The following is a 23,645-nucleotide window of genomic DNA, read 5'->3' as shown; positions in this document are numbered from 1 at the left end:
GCTCAGGGCATGATCCCGGCGTTCTGGGATCGAGCCCCACATCGGGCTCCTCTGCTGGGAGCCTGCTTCTTCCTCTCCCACTCCCCTGGCTTGGGTTCCCTCTCTCACTGCCTGTCTCTCTCTGTCAAATAAATAAAAATAAATAAAATCTTTAAAAAAAAAAGAAAAAAAAAAGAGAACAAATAGAAAACAACAAAAAAAATGTTAGGCTTATGCTCTAACATCAGTTATCACATTACATGTAAATGGTTATAAACACATCAATTAAAGCAAAGAGATTAATAGAATGGGTTAAAAATGTCCAACTGTATGCTGCTTACAAGAAACTTCACTTCATATATAATGAAATAGGCAGATTGAATGTAAAAAGATGGGAAATATATTATGCAAATGTTAATAAAAATATATCAGGAGTGACCATAGTAATATCGGATAAAGTAGACTTCAGAGGGAAGAGTTGACCAGAAAGTGGGGAAGAAAGTGACAGAGTAGGAAATTATATAATGATAAAAGAAGACAAAGCATTCCTATGTATTCCATACATATAGTATGTATACACCAAGTAACAAAGTTGCAAATTATGTGAAGCAAAAACTGACAGATGTGAAAGGAAAAGTAGATCTATGATCAAAGTTGGATATTTCAGCACCCTCTCGTAACAAGTGATAGAACAACTAGATAGAAAATCAGCAAGAACTTAGAACTAAACAGCACCATCAACCAACAGAATCTAATCCATATTTATGAAATTCCTAGCCCAAAACACTATAATACACATTCTTTACAAATGCTTTCAGAAAATATACAAGATAAACTACATAAACAAGGCCATAACACAAACTTCAACCGATTTACAAGAATTGAAATCGTACAATGTGTGTTCTCCAATCACAAAGGAATCAAACTATAAAATCAACATAAAAATAACAGGAAAATCTTCAAACACTTGAGAACTAAACAACACACTTCTAAGTCATCCCTGGATCAAAGACAAAGTCTCAAGGGATATAAAAAATATACCAAGCTGAATTGAAAATGAAAAGACAACAAATTAAAATTTGTAAGACAAAGCTAAAGCAGTACAGAGAGGGACATCAATAAAAATGCATACATTCTAGAAAAGAGGAAAAGTCTCAAATCAATTGTCTAATCTCCCACCGCAAGAATCTAGAAGAAGTACAGTAAAATAAACCCAAAGCAAGCAGGAGAAGCAGGAGGAAGGAAATAACAAAAATAATAGAAGAAACCACTGAAATACAAAATAAAAATAAGAGAGAAAATCAATGAAATAAAAAGCTAGTTCTTTGTTTTTTTTTTTGTTTGTTTGTTTGTTTTTGTTTTTAGAGGGGAAGGGGCAGAGAGAAAGGCAGAGAGAGAAAATCTTAAGCAGGCTCCATGCCCAGCACAGAGCCATGCCCCGGAGCTCAATGATCTCACAACCCTGAGATCATGAGCTGAGCTGAAATCGAGAGTTGGAAGCTTAACTGCCTGAGCCACCCAAGAACCCCTAAAAATCCTTTATATTTTCAAACGTTTCTGCATCATTTCTCCCATCAATTCAGAGAGTTCTTTAAGTGATTGCTTACATATTTCCATCTTTGCCCTGAATTATTGTTTTTCCTTGGATATAGCTAAATTAAATAAGATTTTTAAGAGATTCATAACAAAAAGAAGATTTGGAAGAAAGGTTAGTCTTTGTCTCTCAGTTTTAGTTAACTTGAAGAATTTTTATTTTTTAATTTTCTGTTTTTTTAAATTTTATTTAAATTCAATTAGTGTATTATACATATAGTGTATTATTAGTTTCAGAGGTAGAGTTCAGTGATTCATCAGTTGCCTGTAACACCCAGTGCTCATTACATCATGTTCCCTCCTTAATGCCCATCACCCAGTTACCCCATCCCTCACCCATCTCCCCTCCAGCAACCCTCAGTTTGTTTCCTATAGTTAAAAGTCTCATATGGTTTGTCTCCCTCTCTGATTTATCTTATTTTCCCCTCCCTTCCCCTATGATCCTGTTTTATTTCTTAAATTCCACATATGAGTGAAATCATATAAAAATTGTCTTTCTCTGATTTGACTTAATACCGTCTAGTTCCATTCATGTCAATGCAAATGGTGAGATTTCATTTTTGATGCCTGAGTAATATTGCATTATATATATATATATATATATTCTACATTTTCTTTATCCACATCCATTCATTTGTTGATGGACATCTGGGTTCTTTCCATAGTTTGGCTATTGTGGACATTGTTGCTATAAACATTGGGGTGCAGGTGCCCCTTCGGATCACTGTTTGTATCCTTTGGGTAAATACCTAGTAGAGCAATTGCTGGGTTGTAGGGTAGCTCTATTTTCAACTTTTTGAGGAACCTCCATACTGTTTTCCAGAGTGGCTGCACCAGCTTGCATTCCCACCAGCAGTGTAAGAGGGTTCTCCTTTCTTCACATCTTCACCAACATTTGTTATTTCCTGACTTGTTAGTTTTAGCCATTCTGACTGGTGTGAGGTGGTATCTCATTGTGATTTTGATCTGTATTTCCCTTATGCTGAGGGATGTTGAGCATTTTTTCACGTGTCTGGTAGCATTTGTATGTGTTCCTTGGAGAAATGTCTGTTCGTGTCTTCTGCCCATTTCTTGATTAGATTATTTATTTTGGGGGTGTTGAGTTTGATAAGTTCCTTATAGATCTTGGATACTAACCCTTTATCCAATAAGACTTTGCAAATATCTTCTCCCATTCTGTAGGTCTTTTGGTTTTGTTGCCTGTTTCCTTTGCTGTACAAAAGCTTTTTATCTTGATGAAGTCTCAATAGTTCATTTTTGCTTTTGTTTTCCTTACCTTTGGAGACATGTCTAGGAAAAAGTTGTTGCAGCCGAGGTCAAAGAGGTTCTCATGTGTTCTCCTCTAGGATTTTGATGGATTCTCACATTTAGAACTTAAATAATTTTAAAAATTTATAATGGAATGAGAGGAAAACAAACATTTATAGCATAAAAATGGAAACCAGCTTGATCAGCTACGTAATAATTATAAGCTAACTAAATAAAATTAAGTTTAATTCACTTTACAATGTTTCATCAAAGTATTATTTCAGCTTACTGGTAATAATCAGTTAAATTACTCTTAATGATGTCACTTTACATAAGCATACATGCACATAATGAGCCTAGGGCATGGTGGTTTTCTTACAGTTTACACTTTCCATGTTGTGTCCAGAGAAGACCAAGGTTTTGCCACCTAATTATTGAAATTAAGCTGGAAACCATGACTAAGAAGATTCCCAATGAATGATGGAAATATTCTATATCTTGAAAGAGCTGTGGGTGACATGGATGGATCCATTTATTCAGTTAAGATTGGTGCATTTCAATTTGTGTAAACATTAACTTAAGAAAAGATTCAAAAGTGGGAAGTGGAGAGTGGAGGGGAAGGTATAGATGAAGACGTTGTGAAGCGGGGTGATGTGTACATGGAAGTTATGCTGTTTGCTTTGTATGTGTTGAACTTTTCGCACAAACGTTAGTGAGTTATTACTTGTGAGACAAGTTTATAAATGTCAATTCAGTTCTACTCTAGCAAAGGAAAGCAAAAGAGAATAACACAGAGAAGCATTCTTCTGAAAGAATCTGAAGTAATCCATTTCCATAAAAAGGCAGTGTCTTCACATACCAGCTGATAGCCTTGGATGATACATTAAGATATTATCCTCTTCCTCTCCGTCATAACAAGCAACATTCTCAAAGACACTTCAATGTTTCAGTTGAGTTTCACAGATACTGTCCTGCTAGTAAAATTTGCTTTAAAGTGAAAAATAAGTCAGTAAGCTGTATGTGAAGATGGCTGGTGGCACCACAGGCAAAGAGAGTGCACGAAGGACTACACAGACACCTGGGAGGGCGTCAAGCTGGAACTGGAATGCCCAACGAAGGAAGGAAACACTTAGGATTGAATTGGAAATAACTTTGTTTCAAAAAAGAAACTAAACCCATCTCATATGTTTATGATTGCTGGTTTTACTTCATCAGTTTATTTTGTCATTCATACTCTCAAGGAAGTCTATTCTCAGTAACATTTATCAAGTGAACCATGGAGACTGGTCACAGTGATCTTATTTTTTATCCTTCTGGGTAGATAGAGATGCTTCTTAACTACAAAATTATTTCATCTGTTCAGAGTTTAGATTTACTTAGCTTTACTTATTTTACGTAGAGTTGAAACATCTTGAAAAAGATTCTCATTTTTAATCTTCCATCATTCTGGCTCTTACCTGAAGTGAAATTTGGTTGAACTCAATTGATTTCACCTCCCAAGAAATCTGAAATCAATCTGAAATGAGATTAGGTTTGGCACATTTTGTGTTCTTATATGTGCACTGACCCATTTCATATAGTTTGAGGATATTTAAAGACATATTTTCCTATTTATCTGAACAGAAACTGGTGAGATAGAAATGGGTATAGCCATGATGAACCATCATTGAATTCTGTGGAAGCCACTCAAATGTAATTCACTACCTTATTTGGTGTTTATAGCAACTAGTGTCATCCTTGTTGTGAGAGGATGGTAGAGGTGATTCTTGAATCTTTGTTTTCTGCATTGCATTATGTCCTTACAATATGGTAATATATTTGGGCCTTGATTAATTAATATAGGAGGGAAATTTGATTTAAAAGTTATAATAAAATGAACAAACCTAATAAAATCATGACCAATTCTTCCCATACAAAATGAAATAAAATCCTAAAATGCCTACTTAAGACAGACTGATTGTTGCTAGTTCCTCTTTTAAAGATTTATTTATTTATTTGAGAGAGCACAGCAGGGAGGGGCAGTGGGAGAGGGCAAGAGTCTTAAGCAGACTGTCAGGGAGCTCAGAGCCATCTGGGGCCTCTAGCTCACAACTCTGAGATCATGACATGAGCTGAAACCAAAAGTCCAAGGTTTAGCTGACTGTACCACCGAGGTGCCCTGCTAGTTCCTCTTTTAAATAATTTAATTGATTTGGTACTCCTATCATAAGTATGTGTTGGCCTCAATTTTCCTCCTAATAGCCTAATTGTTCCCCTTACTGTGCAGGTGTAACCATAAAATAAATTAGGTCTGTTGTTCATGCCATTTTATGAGCCATATAACTTAGAGAAACAATTGTTTGTTTTATAATTGGTGTTGCTAACCAACTTTTACATTTTGTATAGTTTATTGACTTGTTTGTTGGGACGATTAAATAGTGTACTTCTTGGATTCACAAATCACACTACTCATGAGATAAATTTCACTGTCAAAGAATAAAAATTGATTGTAGGAAGTTTACATTACCTGAGGGCGTGATTCTTTTTTCCTTTTTTTTTCTTTTTTTATTATAATATTTATTATATTATGTTAGTCACCATACAGTATATGCAAAAGAATGAAACTTGACCACTCTCTCACACCATACACAAAGATAAACTCCAAATGGATGAAAGACCTCGATGTGAGACAGGAATCCATCAAAATCCTAGAGGAGAACATAGGCAGCAACCTCTACGACATCAGCCACAGCAATCTTTTTCATGACACATCTCCAAAAGCAAGAGGAACAAAAGATAAAATGAACTTGTGGGACTTCGTCAAGATAAAAAGCTTCTGAGGGAGTGATTCTTAAACATTAGTATGCATGAGAATCACTTAGAGAGATTGAAGTGCAGAATTTCAGCCTTTAGCACCACCAGAGAATTTCATTCAAGGTCTGGAGGAAACCCCAGGAGTCAACCTTGAAAAAAAAAAAACAACTCAAGACTCCCGGATAATTATTTATGCATATGGTTCACACACTACAATTTGAGAAATAGAGTCTACCTGAAAGTCTTTATAAGGCTCAGATTTTGGAAATAGTGTTGCCTGTACACACCTCCTGAAGTTATTAATTTGAACGCGTGGTGGCAGTGCAGGCTAAGAGAGTGAATAAGAGCTCGCGGATTCGGTGGACTCCATTTTATTCAGAAGCCAGCCCCCGCCCCCAAAACAGAGCACACTTACAGCTAAAGCTAAGATAGACGTATTCAGGAAGGCAGTCGTCACCAGACAAGTTATAAGACGAATTCGAAATTCAGCAGCAAAGACATTTCGGAGGGTAGATGGTGGACGTGCTGATGGGGACTGGAAAAGGATTTTTTCCTCTGGGATCAGACATAATGGAGATGGCGCGAACAAAAGTACATCGCAAGAAAAGGCAAGTGGCAATTCTCATTATATGGATGCTTTTGTGGGAAGCCGGTTCAGAATCGATTCAATATTCTGTATTGGAGGAGTCAGAAAGGGGCACGTTTGTGGCCAATTTGACAAAGGACCTGGGACTCGGGAGAGGAGAACTGGCGGCGCGGGGTGCCCGGGTTGTTTTCAAAGGGAACAGACAGCATTTGCAGCTTGACCCCCAGACCCATGATTTACTGCTAAATGAGAAACTGGACCGGGAAGAGCTGTGCGGCTCCACTGAGCCATGTGTGCTACCTTTCCAAGTGTTACTGGAAAATCCCTTGCAGTTTTTTCAGGCTGCTTTACGAGTCAGAGATATAAATGACCACGCCCCGGAGTTCCCAGCCAGAGAAATGCTACTTAAAATATCAGAAATTACTACACCAGGAAAGCTATTTCCTTTGAAAATGGCACAGGATTTAGACGCTGGTAGCAACAGTCTTCAGACCTACATAATCAGCTCCAATCCTCATTTCCACGTTCTCACTCGCCATCGCAGCGACGGCAGGAAGTTCCCGGAGCTGGTGCTGGACAAAGCCTTGGACCGCGAGGAGCAGCCCGAGCTTAGGCTTACCCTCACAGCGCTGGATGGTGGGTCTCCGCCCCGGTCTGGGACCACGGAGATTAAGATCCTGGTCTTGGACAGCAATGACAATGCTCCCGAGTTTGCTCAGGAGCTCTATGAGGCACAAATCCCTGAAAACAGTTCCCTGGGCTCTCTGATTATCACTGTCTCAGCCAGAGATTTAGATGCAGGATCCTTTGGGGAGGTATCTTATGCCCTATTTCAGGTAGATGACATTAATCAACCCTTCGAAATAAACGCAATTACAGGAGAAATTCGACTGAGAAAGACTTTGGATTTTGAGGAAATTCAATCTTATCACGTGGATATTGAGGCTACAGATGGCGGGGGACTATCAGGAAAATGCTCTTTAGTCATCAAGGTTCTGGACGTAAATGACAACGCTCCTCAATTGACCATGTCGTCACTCATCAGTCCCATCCCCGAAAACCTGCCAGAAATCATAGTAGCGGTTTTCACTGTGTCAGATGCAGATTCTGGACAAAATCAACAGGTTCTTTGTTCTATAGATGACAATCTGCCCTTTCTTCTAAGACCATCAGTAGAGAATTTCTACACCTTGGTAACTGAAGGAGCGCTAGATAGAGAGAGCCAGGCCGAGTACAACATCACCATCACCGTCACCGACCTTGGGACCCCCAGGCTGAAAACCCAGCACAACTTAACCGTGACGGTGTCCGACGTCAACGACAACGCCCCCGCCTTCAGCCAAAGCTCCTACACCCTGTGGGTCCTCGAGAACAACGGCCCCGCCCTGCACATCGGCAGCGTGAGCGCCACCGACAGAGACGCGGGCGCCAACGCCCAGGTCACCTACTCGCTGCTGCTGCCGCCCCACGACCCGCACCTGCCCCTGGCCTCGCTGGTGTCCATCAACGCGGACAACGGGCAGCTGTTCGCGCTCAGGGCGCTGGATTACGAGGCGCTGCAGGCGTTCGAGTTCGGCGTGCGCGCGGCCGACCGCGGCTCGCCCGCGCTCAGCAGCCAGGCGCTGGTGCGCGTGCTGGTGGTGGACGCCAACGACAACGCGCCCTTCGTGCTGTACCCGCTGCAGAACGGCTCGGCGCCCTGCACCGAGCTGGTGCCCAGGGCGGCCGAGGCGGGCTACCTGGTGACCAAGGTGGTGGCGGTGGACGGCGACTCGGGCCAGAACGCCTGGCTGTCGTACCAGCTGCTCAAGGCCACGGAGCCCGGGCTGTTCGGCGTGTGGGCGCACAACGGCGAGGTGCGTACCGCCCGGCTGCTGAGCGAGCGCGACGCCGTCAAGCACAGGCTGCTGGTGCTGGTCAAGGACAATGGCGAGCCGCCGCTGTCGGCCAGCGTCACGCTGCACGTGCTGCTGGTGGACGGCTTCTCGCAGCCCTACCTGCCGCTGCCGGACGTGGCGGCGGCCGAGGCCCGGGCCGACCCGCTCACCGTCTACTTGGTCATCGCCTTGGCGTCGGTGTCGTCGCTCTTCCTGGTGTCGGTGCTGGTGTTCGTGGCGGTGCGGCTGTGCAGGCGGAGCCGGGCGGCGTCGGGGGGCGGCTGCTCGGTGCCCGAGGGCCCGTTTGCGGGCCACCTGGTGGACGTCAGCGGCACGGGGACCCTGTCCCACAGCTACCAGTATGAGGTGTGTCTGAGGGGAGGCTCAGGGACCGGCGAGTTCAAGTTCCTCAAGCCCATTATTCCCAACTTCCCTCCCCAGGGCACTGGGAAGGAAATGGAGGAGAACCCCACCGTTCGGGATAGTTTCCTATTCAGTTAAGTATTGGATTATCGTATTAAGCCCTACTTAGTAAGTTTGAAAATCTCTTTTAACTTAGTTACATGTTATTGATAGTCTGTTTTTTAATTATTTTACTACACCTACTTAGGTTGAAAAAAAAAGTCAGATACTGGGTATACACAGTGTTTTCCCTATATCATACTTAGTAGATTTGTATTACTGTCAACTTTATTTGACAATCTGAATAAAATAAATTTTTATTTGCATAGCTTAAAATTTTTGAAATTCAATCATCTATTCATTTTAGAAAAATTGTAATACAAAGACCTTAGGTAAGATTGTATATCTAACTATTGGTGACAATTAGCATCACTATTACCATGTAGGGAAAATTTTAAAGTGTGAATGTTTGGCGGTGCCTGCCTGGCTCAGTTGGTAGAGAATGGGACTGTAGATCTTGGTAGTGAGTTCAAGCCCCATACTGGGCATAGAGTCTACTTTAAAAAAAAAAAAGAATAAAATGTGAGTGTTTGATGTTATTTAATCTGCCAGTGTAAGTCTCATTTTGGAGTAATGGCTACAATGTGATAAACACTAAAGATGGCTAAATGCTAAGATAGCCATTCATATTTATGTGTATTTCAATATACCATAATAGTTAATACATGTTTCTATGCATATAAACTTTGCAAAAGTGTCAATAAATTAAACTCCAGTTTGTAAGCTTCACGTAAGCATATGATAGTATTTTTAATAATACCAAGCCAATTCTAAATGCATAATAAATATTTGATGAATGTTATTAACATTCCAACAGTGAATTTTAAAAATTAATTTCAGGGAATACAGAAAAATGCTAATATTCTCTCTACAATGTGGTACCTTTGTCAATAAGTGAAATTAAATATCATTCTTTTACTTTCTTCCTAAACAGAAACCACCCTCCACACACCCTAAACTCTATTACGGAATATAAAATGTTGAGAGTATATTTTATCTCCTTGTCTTTGTCAACCAATTTGAAAGTTCAAATGTATATTTTTAAAGATTTTATTTATTTATTTGACAGGGAGAGAGAGCACAAGCAGGGGGAGAGGCAGGGAAAGGGAGAAACAACCAGAGGGAGAGGGAGAAGCAGGCTAAAGGTTTCGATCCCTGGGATTAGGACATAGTCTGAAGGCAGTCACTTCACTGACTGAGCCACCCAGGTGCTCCTTAAAATGTATTATTTAATAAAATCCAAATTATATTTTTCAAACTCTTCCTCCTAGTTTCTCATGTGTGGTATCTGCCAAGAACTAAGTATGTATTAATGGCAGGTTATTAGGTAATGTCATAAATAAAGTGCTGTGAAAGTATCATTTATCTTATTGATCATAAAATCATTTACTTTCACAGTTTAGGCCATATTTTCTTGTGTCTTATTTGTAGTATTTTAAGAAAAATTTCTCTTTTCAACTCTCCATCAAAGTCAGGTAATTTATACTAAACTGATAGCTGAATGAACACTTTGTTTTTATCCTTAATTAAAATGGAACTAGCCTTAACTAAATTATATTTCACTGAGGTTTGTGTCCAAATAAGTGAATTGTCATAGATGATTACCATTTGGTACAATGAGTATAGGGAACACTTACTGTTTTGTGTTCTTAGATACTTATCTCCTCCTCCTTGGAAAAGCATTCTTCTTTCTGGGAAACTACTTTTCCTGCTCGTGTCACTGCAACCACTTGACTTTAGTTGGTGCTGTGGTGTTTTTCAAAATACTCATTTCCATAGTCCCAGGGGATGTACACTGGGATGGGCCACTGTCCAATATTGACAGGTCAAAACCCCTCCCAAGAAAGTATATCTTTGACTCCACTGAATTTTTTTGCCTTCTACATGTTTGTAGTAGAAACATTGTCTGAATTCTGAACTTACATTGATTTTTAACAAAACAAATGGCCATTTCCCCTTAGTCTTACTGAGTATTACACAGAGTGAATTTATGAAGGAAAAAAATTGCCAAAGGTATCTAGCCCAGAGACTGATAAGAAATCACATTTTAAATTTTTTTTCAGGAGTACAGGCACATTGCAATTTGGGAGTAGAAAGCGGATTTTAAAATTCATAACTTCTAACACAACACAGCAAATTACTATTTTTGTAATTGAATGCAAGCACCCAAGAGCAAGAATTTTGTGTTTAATTTACCATTAGAAGTTAGAAAAATGCCTGCATAGAGAAATATTGGTTAAATGAATAAATGAATTTGTCTTGAGCAGTTTTGTGTCCTGAACTTGTACCTTTAAGGAAAATGCATATAGATATAGATAAGTATTACTTTTGCTCTCACAAATGTTGTTAGCTACCTGAAGAATACTGCACGATGGGGTGGAGGGAAGTTTATATCCCAAAAGGCTTTCTATTTGTTTTAACTGTTGCATGATGCTTTGAAATGAAAAACAGCAACAACAAAAACCACGAAAAAACTAAAAACTGAAGTTGTAAAGCAGGACGCTTGGTGGCGCTGCAAGCTAAGAAAGTGAAAAACTCTCTGCAGTCTCCATAACAGCTGAGCAGTTTCTGGCTACTTGAAAAGGAAACGTTTTTCACTATTGAGGGATAGTAGGTTTCAGAGAGGCCGCTATCCCCATGTCAGTCAATGTTAGGAACTAACTCAAGATCATTGAATCAAGATAGCAGAGTTGGGTGCGCAGCAATTAATTTGTGATTAAATATTGCATCTTTTGGACCCCGAGGAACGATGGAGACACCGGTACCCAAAGCGCCGCGGAAAAGGCAAGTGACCGCCATTATTATCCTAATACTGTTAATACTGTGGGAAGTGGGCAGTACGACCATTAAGTATTCGGTTCTAGAAGAGAGGGAAAGCGGCTCCTTTGTGGCCAACCTCGCAAAAGATCTGGGGCTTGCCTTGGGGGAGCTGGCTGAGCGGGGTGCTCGAATTCTTTCCAAAGGGAATCAACAGTATTTGCAGCTCGAGCAGAAGAGTGGGAATTTGCTCCTAAAAGAAAAATTGGATCGGGAAGAGTTGTGCGGTGACACAGATCCATGTATACTGCATTTCCAGTTGTTACTAAAAAGCCCAGTGCAGTTTATTCAAGGTGAACTACAGCTACGAGACATAAATGACCATGCCCCAGAATTCCTGGAAAATGAAATCCTCCTGAAAATCTCAGAAAGCAGCCATCCAGGGACTGCATTTCCTTTGAAAATAGCTCAAGATTTAGACGTGGGCAGTAACACAGTTCAGAACTACACTATTAGCACCAACTCCCATTTCCACCTTTTCACTCGAAATCACAGCGATGGCAGGAGATACCCCGAGCTGGTGCTGGACAAAGTGCTGGACCGGGAGGAGCAGTCAGAGCTCAGGTTAACGCTCACGGCCCTGGATGGTGGGTCACCGCCTAGGACTGGAACGTCTCAGGTTGTCATTGTAGTCTTGGACATAAATGATAATGCTCCTGAATTTGCTCAGCTGCTCTATAAGGTGCAAATCCCAGAGAACAGCCCCATAGGCTCCCATGTCATCACCGTGACTGCTAGAGATTTAGATGCTGGGACCCACGGAGAGCTCTCCTACTCATTTTTCCAGTCCTCAAATCAAGTGATGCAGGCCTTTGAAATAAACGCAGTCACAGGGGAAATTCGATTAAAAAAACTGTTGGATTATGAGGAAATTCAATATTATCGTATGGAAATTGAGGCCTCAGATGGCGGGGGACTATCAGGAAAATGCACTATAGCCATAGAAGTGATGGATGTAAACGACAACACACCCGAACTGACTATGTCCGTGTTCACTAGTGATATTCCAGAAAATACCCCCGACACGGTGGTCGCTATTTTTGGAATTTCAGATCCAGACTCTGGGGAAAATGGCAAAATGATGTGTTCCATCCAAGACCATCTTCCCTTCCTTCTGAAACTTAGTGTAGAAAATTTCTACACCCTAGTTACAGAGAGACCACTCGACAGAGAGAGCCAGGCTGAGTACAACATCACCATCACCGTCACCGACCTGGGCACCCCCAGGCTAAAAACCCAGCACAACTTAACAGTGACGGTGTCCGACGTCAACGACAACGCCCCCGCCTTCAGCCAAAGCTCCTACACCCTGCGGGTCCGCGAGAACAACAGCCCCGCCCTGCACATCGGCAGCGTGAGCGCCACCGACAGAGACGCGGGCGCCAACGCGCAGGTCACCTACTCGCTGCTGCTGCCGCCCCACGACCCGCACCTGCCCCTGGCCTCGCTGGTGTCCATCAACGCGGACAACGGGCAGCTGTTCGCGCTCAGGGCGCTGGATTACGAGGCGCTGCAGGCGTTCGAGTTCGGCGTGCGCGCGGCCGACCGCGGCTCGCCCGCGCTCAGCAGCCAGGCGCTGGTGCGCGTGCTGGTGGTGGACGCCAACGACAACGCGCCCTTCGTGCTGTACCCGCTGCAGAACGGCTCGGCGCCCTGCACCGAGCTGGTGCCCAGGGCGGCCGAGGCGGGCTACCTGGTGACCAAGGTGGTGGCGGTGGACGGCGACTCGGGCCAGAACGCCTGGCTGTCGTACCAGCTGCTCAAGGCCACGGAGCCCGGGCTGTTCGGCGTGTGGGCGCACAACGGCGAGGTGCGTACCGCCCGGCTGCTGAGCGAGCGCGACGCCGTCAAGCACAGGCTGCTGGTGCTGGTCAAGGACAATGGCGAGCCGCCGCTGTCGGCCAGCGTCACGCTGCACGTGCTGCTGGTGGACGGCTTCTCGCAGCCCTACCTGCCGCTGCCGGACGTGGCGGCGGCCGAGGCCCGGGCCGACCCGCTCACCGTCTACTTGGTCATCGCCTTGGCGTCGGTGTCGTCGCTCTTCCTGGTGTCGGTGCTGGTGTTCGTGGCGGTGCGGCTGTGCAGGCGGAGCCGGGCGGCGTCGGGGGGCGGCTGCTCGGTGCCCGAGGGCCCGTTTGCGGGCCACCTGGTGGACGTCAGCGGCACGGGGACCCTGTCCCACAGCTACCAGTATGAGGTGTGTCTGAGGGGAGGCTCAGGGACCGGCGAGTTCAAGTTCCTCAAGCCCATTATCCCAAATTTCGTGGGTGAAGGGGCTGATAGGGGCACGGAGGAGAACTCTCACTTTAGAAATCATTTTGGGTTCAGTTAGGCATCTCACCTTAAGAGGAGATAAATGATAACATTAATGTATGATTAGTTCGCAACCCGTTTTTTCACATAAAGAGCTACTTATTCATACATTAATAATTATTGTCATATTTACAGTTATTTCAGCTTGTTTAAATATTTTACATTCTGAATCTCTGGGTGCTTGTTGCTTTTGCTGTTGTTGTTTTTAGCCAGGTCACATTTTGCATGTTCATACAATAGTGGAGAAATGGTGTTTCTCAGTTTTGGGGGGTCGGGAAATGTTTTCAGATGCCTGATGTTTGAGCTTGTTCACCGATAGCTTCTTGTGACTAAGAGAATTGTGTTTTCTGATTATTATCAGCATAGTGTCTTGTAAATGATGGCTTTCAACTTTAAAAATACTTCTCATTTATACAAAAATTTTTCTTACCTTGGAAATGGTTGGATTTCTGGTAGTGTTGTTTTGAAAACAGTATTGTCTTTTCTCAAAGGAACTAGTATTTTATCTGGATGTTTCCTGAATTGAGTATTTTCTTTCAAAATTGATATCTTTGAACAAGACTCTCTGATAAGATTTTAAAGAATTCAATCCCTGTGAAATAGAAAAAGTAGAAAAGGTGTTAGTGGACTGATGATTATTTTTTCATAATAAATGGTTTGGGTATGTAAATAATGATTCTCATTCTTTAAAAAATGTATATATATATATATATATATATGATATAGGGTTACATGATTCAAACACAATATGAAGAGAAAACAAAGGAATTGTTTTCTTTTTCAAATTTTTATTTAAATTATAGTTAACATACAGTATAATATTGGTTTCAGGGGTAGAATGTAGTGATTCATCACTTACATACCCGGTGCTCATCATAACAAGTGCCCCCCTTAATACCCATCATCCATTTAACCTATCCCCCACCCACCTCCCTCCATCAACCCTCAGTTTTTCCTCTATCATGAAAAATCTCTTATGGTTTGTTTCCTTCTCTCTTTTTTCCCCCCTTCTCATATGTTCATCTGCTTTGTTTCTTAAATTCCACATACGAGTGAAATCATGTGGTATTTGTCTTTCTCTGATTTATTTCACTTAGAATAATATACTCTAGCTCCATCTGGATTGTTGCAAAGGGCAATATTTCATTCTTTTTGATGAATGAGTAATAGTCCATTGTGTGTATGTACCGCATCTTCTTTATTCATTCATCAGTCGATGGATATTTGGGCTCCTTCCGTAGTTTGGCTATTGTTGGTAATGATGCTACAAACATTGGGGTGCATGTACTCCTTCAAAACTATAGTTTTGTATCCTTTTGTTAAATGCCAGTAGTGCAGTTGCTGGATGCAAGGGTAGTTCTATTTTTAACTTTTTGAGGAAACCCCATACTGGAAAACATAGGAAATTAACATAATTATTTCACCACTCAAATAATTATTGTCAATATCCTTAAAATATTTCTATGGATGCACATAAGAATAAGTTAATAGATGAAAATCATTTCATAAAATGGATCTATAATAAATTGCTAGATTCATAATTAAAGCTATCATGTTTTACTTGAATATAAAAAACAAAATTATATGAAACTATAGATCTTGCAAAGCTTAGATAAATAATCCCTATAAGGTCAATAAAAAAAAGAATATGATGCATATTAAGAATTGGCATCACTTAACTGCCTGCTGAAAATGAGCAAAGAAACATTCTTACACATCCTGCCTCCTCTCCTCACCTTACTTTATGCTTTTTGTTATATATAGTACCTTATCAATGTTTATAGTATTTACGATGTATTTTTAAAAGATAATCCCCATAATTGTTTAGACCTTTTATTTTTTTTTAAGATTTTATTTATTTGAGAGAGAGTGAAAGCCCAAGCAGGGGGAGTGGCAGAGGAAGAAGGAGAAGCAGGCTCCCTGTTGAGCAGGGAGCCCGAAGCCAGGCAAGCCGCTGTGCTCCATCCCAAGACTCTGGGGATCATGACCCAAGCTGAAGGCAGAAGCTTACCCGATGGAGCCACCCAGGTGCCCCTAGACCCTTTATGGTTTAAAAGTCAGTGTACCTTTCCAGTCTGTTAATGCAAATGTTCAAGCACATCATTTATTTGCTTATGTATGGGAAGCATGATTGTTTTTTAAATCTATCTGATACTTCTGATAGCTGAAGTCTGTATGGGTCTATTTGTGCTGTATTGTTGCTGATGCTTCGCATGCATGTTACCTTTGTTTCTTTGTGTGACTCATATGGTTGATTGCCCTTGAAAATTTATTTGTAGGATGCCCTCAAAGCCTCGGTTGTATGTTTCATCCTTCATAATGTATTTTCATTGGTTTCAGCTAGGACCCTTGAAACGCTATCAATCAGTAGGGAACCACTGCAAACCAAGTTTAAGGCTTGATGTTTCTCACAACCCAAGGTGTGCATATTGAAAATATAAACACACGTGAGGACCAACCTGTAGCTACCGGTTCCCAGACATCTTTTCTTTTTCTTTTGCTGTACTTGACATCAGGGGGGCTTCTATATAATTCCTAGGAGTTGGGGAAAGAGAGAATCTTTAGATTTGTTAATGTTTACATTGCATAAACATTTATATGTGTGTGTATGTGTGTGTGTATGGGGTGTAGCCCTGGGGGTCCCTTAAAATGGGGAGGATCTTTGTATGACATGCTGCAAATTAGTTTGGCCTTGAGCCTTGGTTGATATTTATTTAATCTCATGAATAGCATCAAATCAAGCCCAAAGGCAGATATTTTTAAATGCCCTGAAGGAATAATAAGTTTCATTGTTCTGATACATTGTTTACCCCTCCGTTGCAGGCTTCCATCAAAAACTGGGGTTTCTTTTCACTATGTTTTCTACTGTTTTTGGCTCTTCAATATTTTTAATGTTTTTTAAAAGTCTTGTTGATTATTTTTTATTATTTTCTATGTGAGGGTCATCCATATTATCTATACCATCAATTTCAGAAATGAGAAGCTCTGCCTAACATCTTTTCAATTTGAAGATTCAGTTTTGCCATCATTCCGATGATATATGAGTCTATTTTTCTTTGAAGTCAATGTTCCAGTCACTGGGCACTCCACCCAGACAAATGATCTTTCCCCACTAAAGTTTAATCTCCTCATAAAGTGGGCTCTTTTTCTATTACGCTTAGGAAAATACAAATTGCAGTAAATATAGATGAATGAGAGTTGAATAAATTAATGAATTTCAGTGTGTTTTATCATCTGGCTTTATAAACTTAAAAACTACAACAAAATTATTTATTTTTATAAAATGCTCATGTACTATTTACACTATTTGATATTTGCTTTGTTCACCTAACAATTTATCATTTAGAATATCATTAGACTATCACCTAGTGAGCCAACTATCATCTTTTAAACTGTATGATGTGATGTTGAGCACTTTTCTTATTTATTCACAAACAATGAAGTTTTTTAAAAATTTTATTTTGGAGAGAGAGGGGGGAGGGGCAGAGAGAGAGGGAAAAGGAGAGAGAGAATCCCAAGACTCCTTGCCTGAGCTGGAGCCCTACTTGGGACTCAGATCCCACGACCCTGAGATTATGAGCTGAGCTAAAATCAAGAGTCAGGGACTTAACCAATTGAGCCACCCAGGCACCCCTGAAATTTTTTAAATATATATATTTATTTATTTGAGAGAGAGAGAGAGAGGTGGGAGGGGCAGAGGGAGAGAATCTTCAAGTAGACAACCCACGGAGCACAGAGCCTGAGCAAGAGGGGGCTCCTTTTCATGACCCATGAGATCATGACCTGAGCCAAAACCAAGAGTTGGACGTTTAACCAACTGAGTCACCCAGGTGCTCCAAATAATTAAATTTTTAAACTTATTGTGTTACACATAAGGGGAGAAAGAAAGTGTCTATGACTGTTTTCAGACGATGGTCTGTTTTAAAGTATATATATATATATATATATATATATATATATATACACATATGTATATATATACTTTATATATATATTACATTTAAATATATATTACATTTAAATATATCTTAAATATAAAAATATATATTAAATTTATTAAACATTTTCATCCTTGGTTTCTCAGGAATACACCTGTAATTTTTTTATTTTTCCATATTCTTAAACCAACTAAGATGTGTTAGCTTAAGGGAATAGTGCTTTAACTGCTTGATGATTTTATACTTTACTTCTTTTCCTTTACAAACTCTAATTGAGAAGCTCCTATTCCTTATAATTTGAGTGAATATGTACAATTTTGAGTTTAGGTGAATTATTCAGACTTCAGGACAAAAAAACCCAGAAGCCGCTCTATGTATATCTAACCAAAAAAAGATCCTTACTAGAAGGAATTACAAAATCAGAAGAACTGGACAAGCAAAACTGAGAGAACCAGCACTGAACTCCGAGTTTTGAAGGCATTCTCCTATTGCTGCAGTACAGAAATCAGGAAGCCGTTATTACTGCCAAAACTGTTGCTCCCACAATGTCCTCTCCCACCATCACCTCCAAAACTAGTGACAATGCCCAGAAACTTAGTGTGTTGCTGCCACAATGGCCTCCAATTCTTTCTGAAACTGATGGCTAGACACAGAAATGCTGGCTTGGCTGCAAGCATGCACATCTCTCTGACCTTGCTGGTCAACAGGAACAACAGTGGGTAGATGACCTTTGCCTGTCTTCTCAGGCTCATCTGAAGGCATTTCACTGGTAAAGCCTAATTTGCATCCAGAATAATTCAAAGGAGTCCTTAAAATGGAGTTTTATGATTTCTGGACCCAAGGTTTTTTTTTAAAAAATCATAAAAGGAAGTAGAAATGGATGACAGTTGCCAGTAGCACACTGGGGAAGCATTATTAGTTCAAAGAGAATCTTGTCCCAGCAATTGAAGTCATTTATTGCTTTGGGGCTAAGTGTTCTGTGGAATAAGAATTCTTTTGGCTACAGATCACACCACCAATATGTAGCAATGCAATCATATGCTCCTCTAATAATCAATCCAAACAGGCAATTTAGTTGACCCTATCTGCTCCTGGTGGGCAGTGGGAACTATAGGTGTGGTCTGAGTGGGTATGACATAAACTACTCATTTCACCCAAATATATGTTCTTCCCTTATTTGTTACTAATAGACCTCTCATTTTTAGTTGCCCATGTGGATATGTGGATTATAGATTGTATTTCCCAACTTCTGTTGTGATTGGAATTGGTCTTGTGACTAAGTTATGGCCATTGAGATAGGAGTACAAGTGCCATGGACTATTTCATGGAAGTAGTCTTTAAAAAGGAAGACAAAACCTTCCCTTTCTCCCATTTGTTGGTCTGAATGGAGATCTAATGGGTGAATATTAACCAGCTCTCTTGGACTATAAACTAAAGGCCATGATTTGAAGATGGAAACAAGATGGAAAGTGACTATCAGAGATAACACTGAATGCATTTCAAGCCACTAGCCTTTTATGAGAGAAAATAAAATTCTATTTTGTGCTAGCCATTGTCATTATAGGTTCTTCTATAATAGGTTGAAATTACAGAGGACATATTTATACATAGATATTATAGAACATAATTCCGGCTGATATAGTAAACTTCTTTAACAAAGTGATATTTAAGATAAGAACCAAAGAATGGGGGCGCCTGGCTGGCTCAGTCGTTAAGCGTCTGTCTTCGGCTCAGGGCGTGATCCCGGAGTTCTGGGATCGAGCCCCACGTCAGGCTCTTCCACTGGGAGCCTGCTTCTTCCTCTCCCACTCCCCCTGCTTGTGTTCCCTCTCTCGCTGGCTGTCTCTATCTCTGTCCAATAAATAAATAAAATCTTAAAAAAAAAAGAACCAAAGAATGATTAAAGAAAACATGATTAAAGAAAATAATCAAGGTTTATTGAGAATAGGCAAAGGAAACAACCCAAGATTTAAAAAAAAATAATTTTTTAAAATGAAGAAAATAAAAGAAACTGATTCTAAGTATAAAAGCATAAATTAATTAAAAGAGTAATAACCATAGAAGATTTAAACATAAGTCTATTTCTCTGAAAAATTCAAGGGTATTTATTTTGAGTTAAATTGGTGATTGGAGATATATCTCTAATATGACTTCCTCTAAATATGCATTAACATAAAAGTGAAGAGCTATTTTCAAAAACATAAACTTAACAGAATGGAAAGAATAAAATAGAAGACAACAGAGAAAAACCTTAGTAGCTAGGAAGTAGATGAATGACGTAGTAGACTGACAAAACAACTACCAGTCCTGGAGTGGGAAAGCTGAGAACCAATCCTATTTAGACTGCAGGATTTTCAGAGGCATCAGAGCTGTCAGCCCTGGAGACTCTGGAAATGATGATGGGGTGCCAAATATGGAGGGTCATCATCATTGCCTGAAAAATGGTTAAATCTGTAACAGATAACTTTTCCCCACTGCAGTCAGTGAGCAACCTATTTCTCTGATCCTGGAGTTTTGATTTCTCGTGACAGCAAAAAGGAGAGTCATTAAATTAGAGGTTCCACTGGCAAAAAAAAATTGAGGGCAGTGTAATATGGGTAGTGGGAATAAGTGACCATCTAAACATTGAATGCTGACTGATTGTTAAAATGCTATGATAATCACTGGGACCAATTACAGATGTTTCAGTTCTCCTTTCAGACACATGGCAGAATTAACTTCCTTCCTTCCTTCCTTCCTTCCTTCCTTCCTTCCTTCGAGAAAGCGTAGGTGCACCAAGGTGGGGGGAGGGGGCAGAGGGAGAGAGAATCTTAAACAGGCACCATGCTCAGTGCGGAGCCTGATTCAGGGCTCGATTTCATGACCCTGAGATCATGACCTGAGCTGAAATCAAGAGTTGGATACTTAATTGACTAAGCCACCCAGGCACCCCTGGCAGAATATTAATTCTATTTCCTCTTTAAATTATGTATGACCATGTAATTTCCTTTGGCCAATAAAACGTGAGAAGAAATGATATATATTACTTCTGGGCTAAAGCTTTCAGAGACTGTGCATGGTTTAACACATTTACTTTCTCCAACATAGTAATCCTGAAAGCATAGGTGGAGTTGGAGTCTCCAGAAGCCTGGATCCCTGACTGACCACTATATGGGCTCCATGCTGAACTGTATAGGACATGTAGTATAAGAAAGGAATCAACCTTCATTGTCTCAAGCCATTGAAGTTTGGAGTTGTTTGATAATGAAGCATTACCTAGCATATCCTGAGTGATGCAGATCTCCACTCCTCTTCTCCCATCAATTCTTTACCTTTTCAATCTATGCCTTTTTCTTTTGGGTAGGAGATTTTATAGAGTTGGGCAATCTGACCAGTCCAAGTGGAAAAACCTAATCAGACTAACACTGGAGTTTCTCCAACTAAGAGTGCTCTCGGTTCACCTTAGTACACATTAAAAATGAATAAGTCCTGCCAACATGCTCAGAGCTATTACTTAGTCTACCAAATTAGATTAAGAACGGACACCTGAATGAGACACCTGAAGAAAATTTCTAAAAAGAAAAACAGAAACAAAAAGCAAGCAAAGACGAAAGAAGGTAAATTGGAGAAAACGTTTGCAGAGAAGAAGACTTGAAAAAACAACTATAATTAATATCATCAGATGAGAAAAGAAGCTGTTACATCTGAGAAATAAGTACAGAGGCCTCTCTTGAAAAAGTAGGGCTCTTGTAAAATATGAACATAACGAAATGAAAATCTCAAGAAGAGCTTGAAAGTAAAGTTAAGAAAATATTCCAGGAAATATTGCAGAAAGTATTTTAAAATGACAAACAGGAGAGAAAAAATAAGGAAATTAGAGATCGTAGAGGCCCAACATCTGGTTTGTAGTAATTGAGAGAGAGAGAGAGAGAGAGAGAGAGAGAGAGAAATTATCCATGAAGTAATTCAAGAAAATTTCTAAGAGCTGAAGGAAATTAGTTTCTTAGTATAAAGGTCTTACTAATTGTCAGTGGGTGAACATAAACTCAAACCACAATACATCAGTGTTTAATTTGAAAATGTTTGGTGCAATGACTAAATACTACAAGAAATAAAAATACAGGGGCGCCTGGGTGGCACAGTTGTTAAGTGTCTGCCTTCGGCTCAGGGCGTGATCCCAGCGTTCTCAGATCGAGCCCCACATCAGGCTCCTCCGCTAGGAGCCTGCTTCTTCCTCTCCCACTCCCCCTGCTTGTGTTCCCTCTCTGCTGGCTCTCCCTGTCAAATAAATAAATAAAATCTTTAAAAAAAAAGAAATAAAAATACAGGTCACATATAGAAAGATATAAAATAAGGTTTGCCTTAGAGTTCTTAATAAATACATTGGTTTAGGGAACTCACTGACAAAATATTTTGAAATTCTGAAGAAAAAATATTTTCAACCTAGAACTCTATAATCAAATTTTCAATCAAGTTTGAGGGTAGACTAAAGATATTTTAATATACTCAAGGTCACAACAAAATTTAACTCTCATATACTCTTCTCTGGAAACTACTAGAAGATATCTATCAAAATGTTAGAGTAGTCCAAGAGAGAGGAAGTCAGAAGAAACAAAAGACAATTTTGAAAAAAGAAGTGAAATGAATCTCTAGATGATGTTCAAGGATGATCCCATGATGACAACTGTGTCTCAAGGACAAAGTAGTCCAATTTGAAGCTGTATAACTCAAGAGACAGTCATTTGGAGGATATCATCAGCAAGTCCCCTGACATCTCTTCAATCAGATGAAACTGTTATAGGTATTATAGGATGTGATCTATTAAAGTCATAGAGTAAACGAAAAAGGCGGAAGAAATAAAACCCTCAAAATAGGAAATCCAACCAGAATAAAAGGCAAAGAGAATTCCAAGCACAACAGCAAAGGAATGTTGCAGGATGATAGCAATGCAACACATTTCGAGAACCACCACCCAATTGAAAGAAAATTGCTATCTCAAAAGATATGAGAATGATCATGTGGAAAATTGTACTGGGAAGCAGTGGGAAGTATGGGAAGAACAAGTGGTAAATATAAAGAAGATCAAGTAGGGGCGCCTGGGTGGCTCAGTCACTTAAGCGTCTGACTTCAGTTCAGGTCATGATCTCAGCATCCTGGTATCCAGCTCAGCTTCCCACTCTGCACTCAGTGGGGAGTCTGCTTCTTCCTTTCCCTCTCCCTCTTGCTCTCCCCCTGCTTGTGCTCTCTCTCTCTCAAATAAATAAATAAATAAATAAATCTAAAAAAAAAGAAAATCAAGTAAATGAAAAAGCAAGGAAATTATTAACTTTGAGGAAAAAAGTGAGAAAATATAATTTGTACACAACAATGTTCCCAATGATACTGCAACTTAAGGAAGGCAAGAATGGGCCTTGAAAGTATACAAGAGCTAAAACCTAGTCCCAACATAGTAAGGAGTCAATTGATCATGTCTAAAATTAATCAAAATATGGAATACAGAATAAAGCAGAAGAGATAACTAAAAGAGATTAAAGTGGCTTGCTATTAGGAAGGAGCTAGGAAAGTGAAGAAACAAAGGGCAGAAAACTATTGTATTTTATTCTAAGCCATTTAGTAATATTTGATTTTGAACCAAGTTCATATATTATTTTGGGGAAAAATGCATATTAAAAGATCAGCAGAATAGAGACCTTGCAAGTCTCCCCAAGGATAAAGGAAAGACAAAATATTAAACATTACTAATAATAGGGATATACCTGAAGATAAAAAAAAAACGAATTTTGCAAACCTAGAAAAAATGAATAGCTTATAAAATTAAACATAAATTACTTTAAAAGTAAACAAAACCTGGACAGATTGATAACCAAAAGTAAAATGGGAAATACAGTCATAGATATACCACCAGCAAAGCCACAAAACCAACTCATTTAAAAACTGGAGAAAGTTTTCTTAAGATTTAATCCTGGTGGGAAGCCAGAGTTTAATTGCATGTTCCCAGATTAAGGAAAACAACTTTATTTTTCTACAAATTCAGACTATCAGAGAAAAAAGCAATGTGAA

The 23,645-nt window shown here is 40.0% G+C and overlaps 1 protein-coding gene across 2 annotated transcripts; it reads left to right on the top strand.

Annotated features, from left to right (window-relative positions):
• The first annotated feature begins 6,025 nt into the window (after positions 1-6,025).
• Positions 6,026-14,316, top strand: PCDHB6 (protocadherin beta 6). 2 transcript variants are annotated; one of them, XM_040622334.1, is made up of 2 exons: positions 6,026-6,552; positions 11,660-14,316. In XM_040622334.1, the coding sequence occupies exons 1-2, from the start codon at positions 6,127-6,129 to the stop codon at positions 13,685-13,687; spliced, it is 2,454 nt and encodes an 817-aa protein (XP_040478268.1). In that variant the 5' UTR covers positions 6,026-6,126; the 3' UTR covers positions 13,688-14,316. The 2 variants fall into 2 exon arrangements, with proteins under 2 accessions (XP_040478268.1, XP_008689701.1); XM_008691479.2 differs by lacking the exon at positions 6,026-6,552 and having other exon boundaries at positions 11,200-14,316.
• The last annotated feature ends 9,329 nt before the right edge of the window (positions 14,317-23,645 follow it).

Source organism: Ursus maritimus, unplaced genomic scaffold (assembly GCF_017311325.1).
Source record: "Ursus maritimus isolate PB19 unplaced genomic scaffold, ASM1731132v1 scaffold_5, whole genome shotgun sequence".
NCBI lineage: Eukaryota > Metazoa > Chordata > Mammalia > Carnivora > Ursidae > Ursus > Ursus maritimus.
The sequence above is the reverse complement of the archived record's forward strand: the minus strand, read 5'-3'. Positions and strand labels throughout refer to the sequence as shown.

Bases quoted from the DNA above. Each gene is read 5' to 3' on its own strand.
- PCDHB6 (XM_040622334.1), top strand. From the start codon at position 6,127: ATGGTGGACGTGCTGATGGGGACTGGAAAAGGATTTTTTCCTCTGGGA. The intron at 6,553-11,659 runs GTCAGAGATATA...GGTGAACTACAG, and splicing joins TTTTTCAGGCTGCTTTACGA to CTACGAGACATAAATGACCA.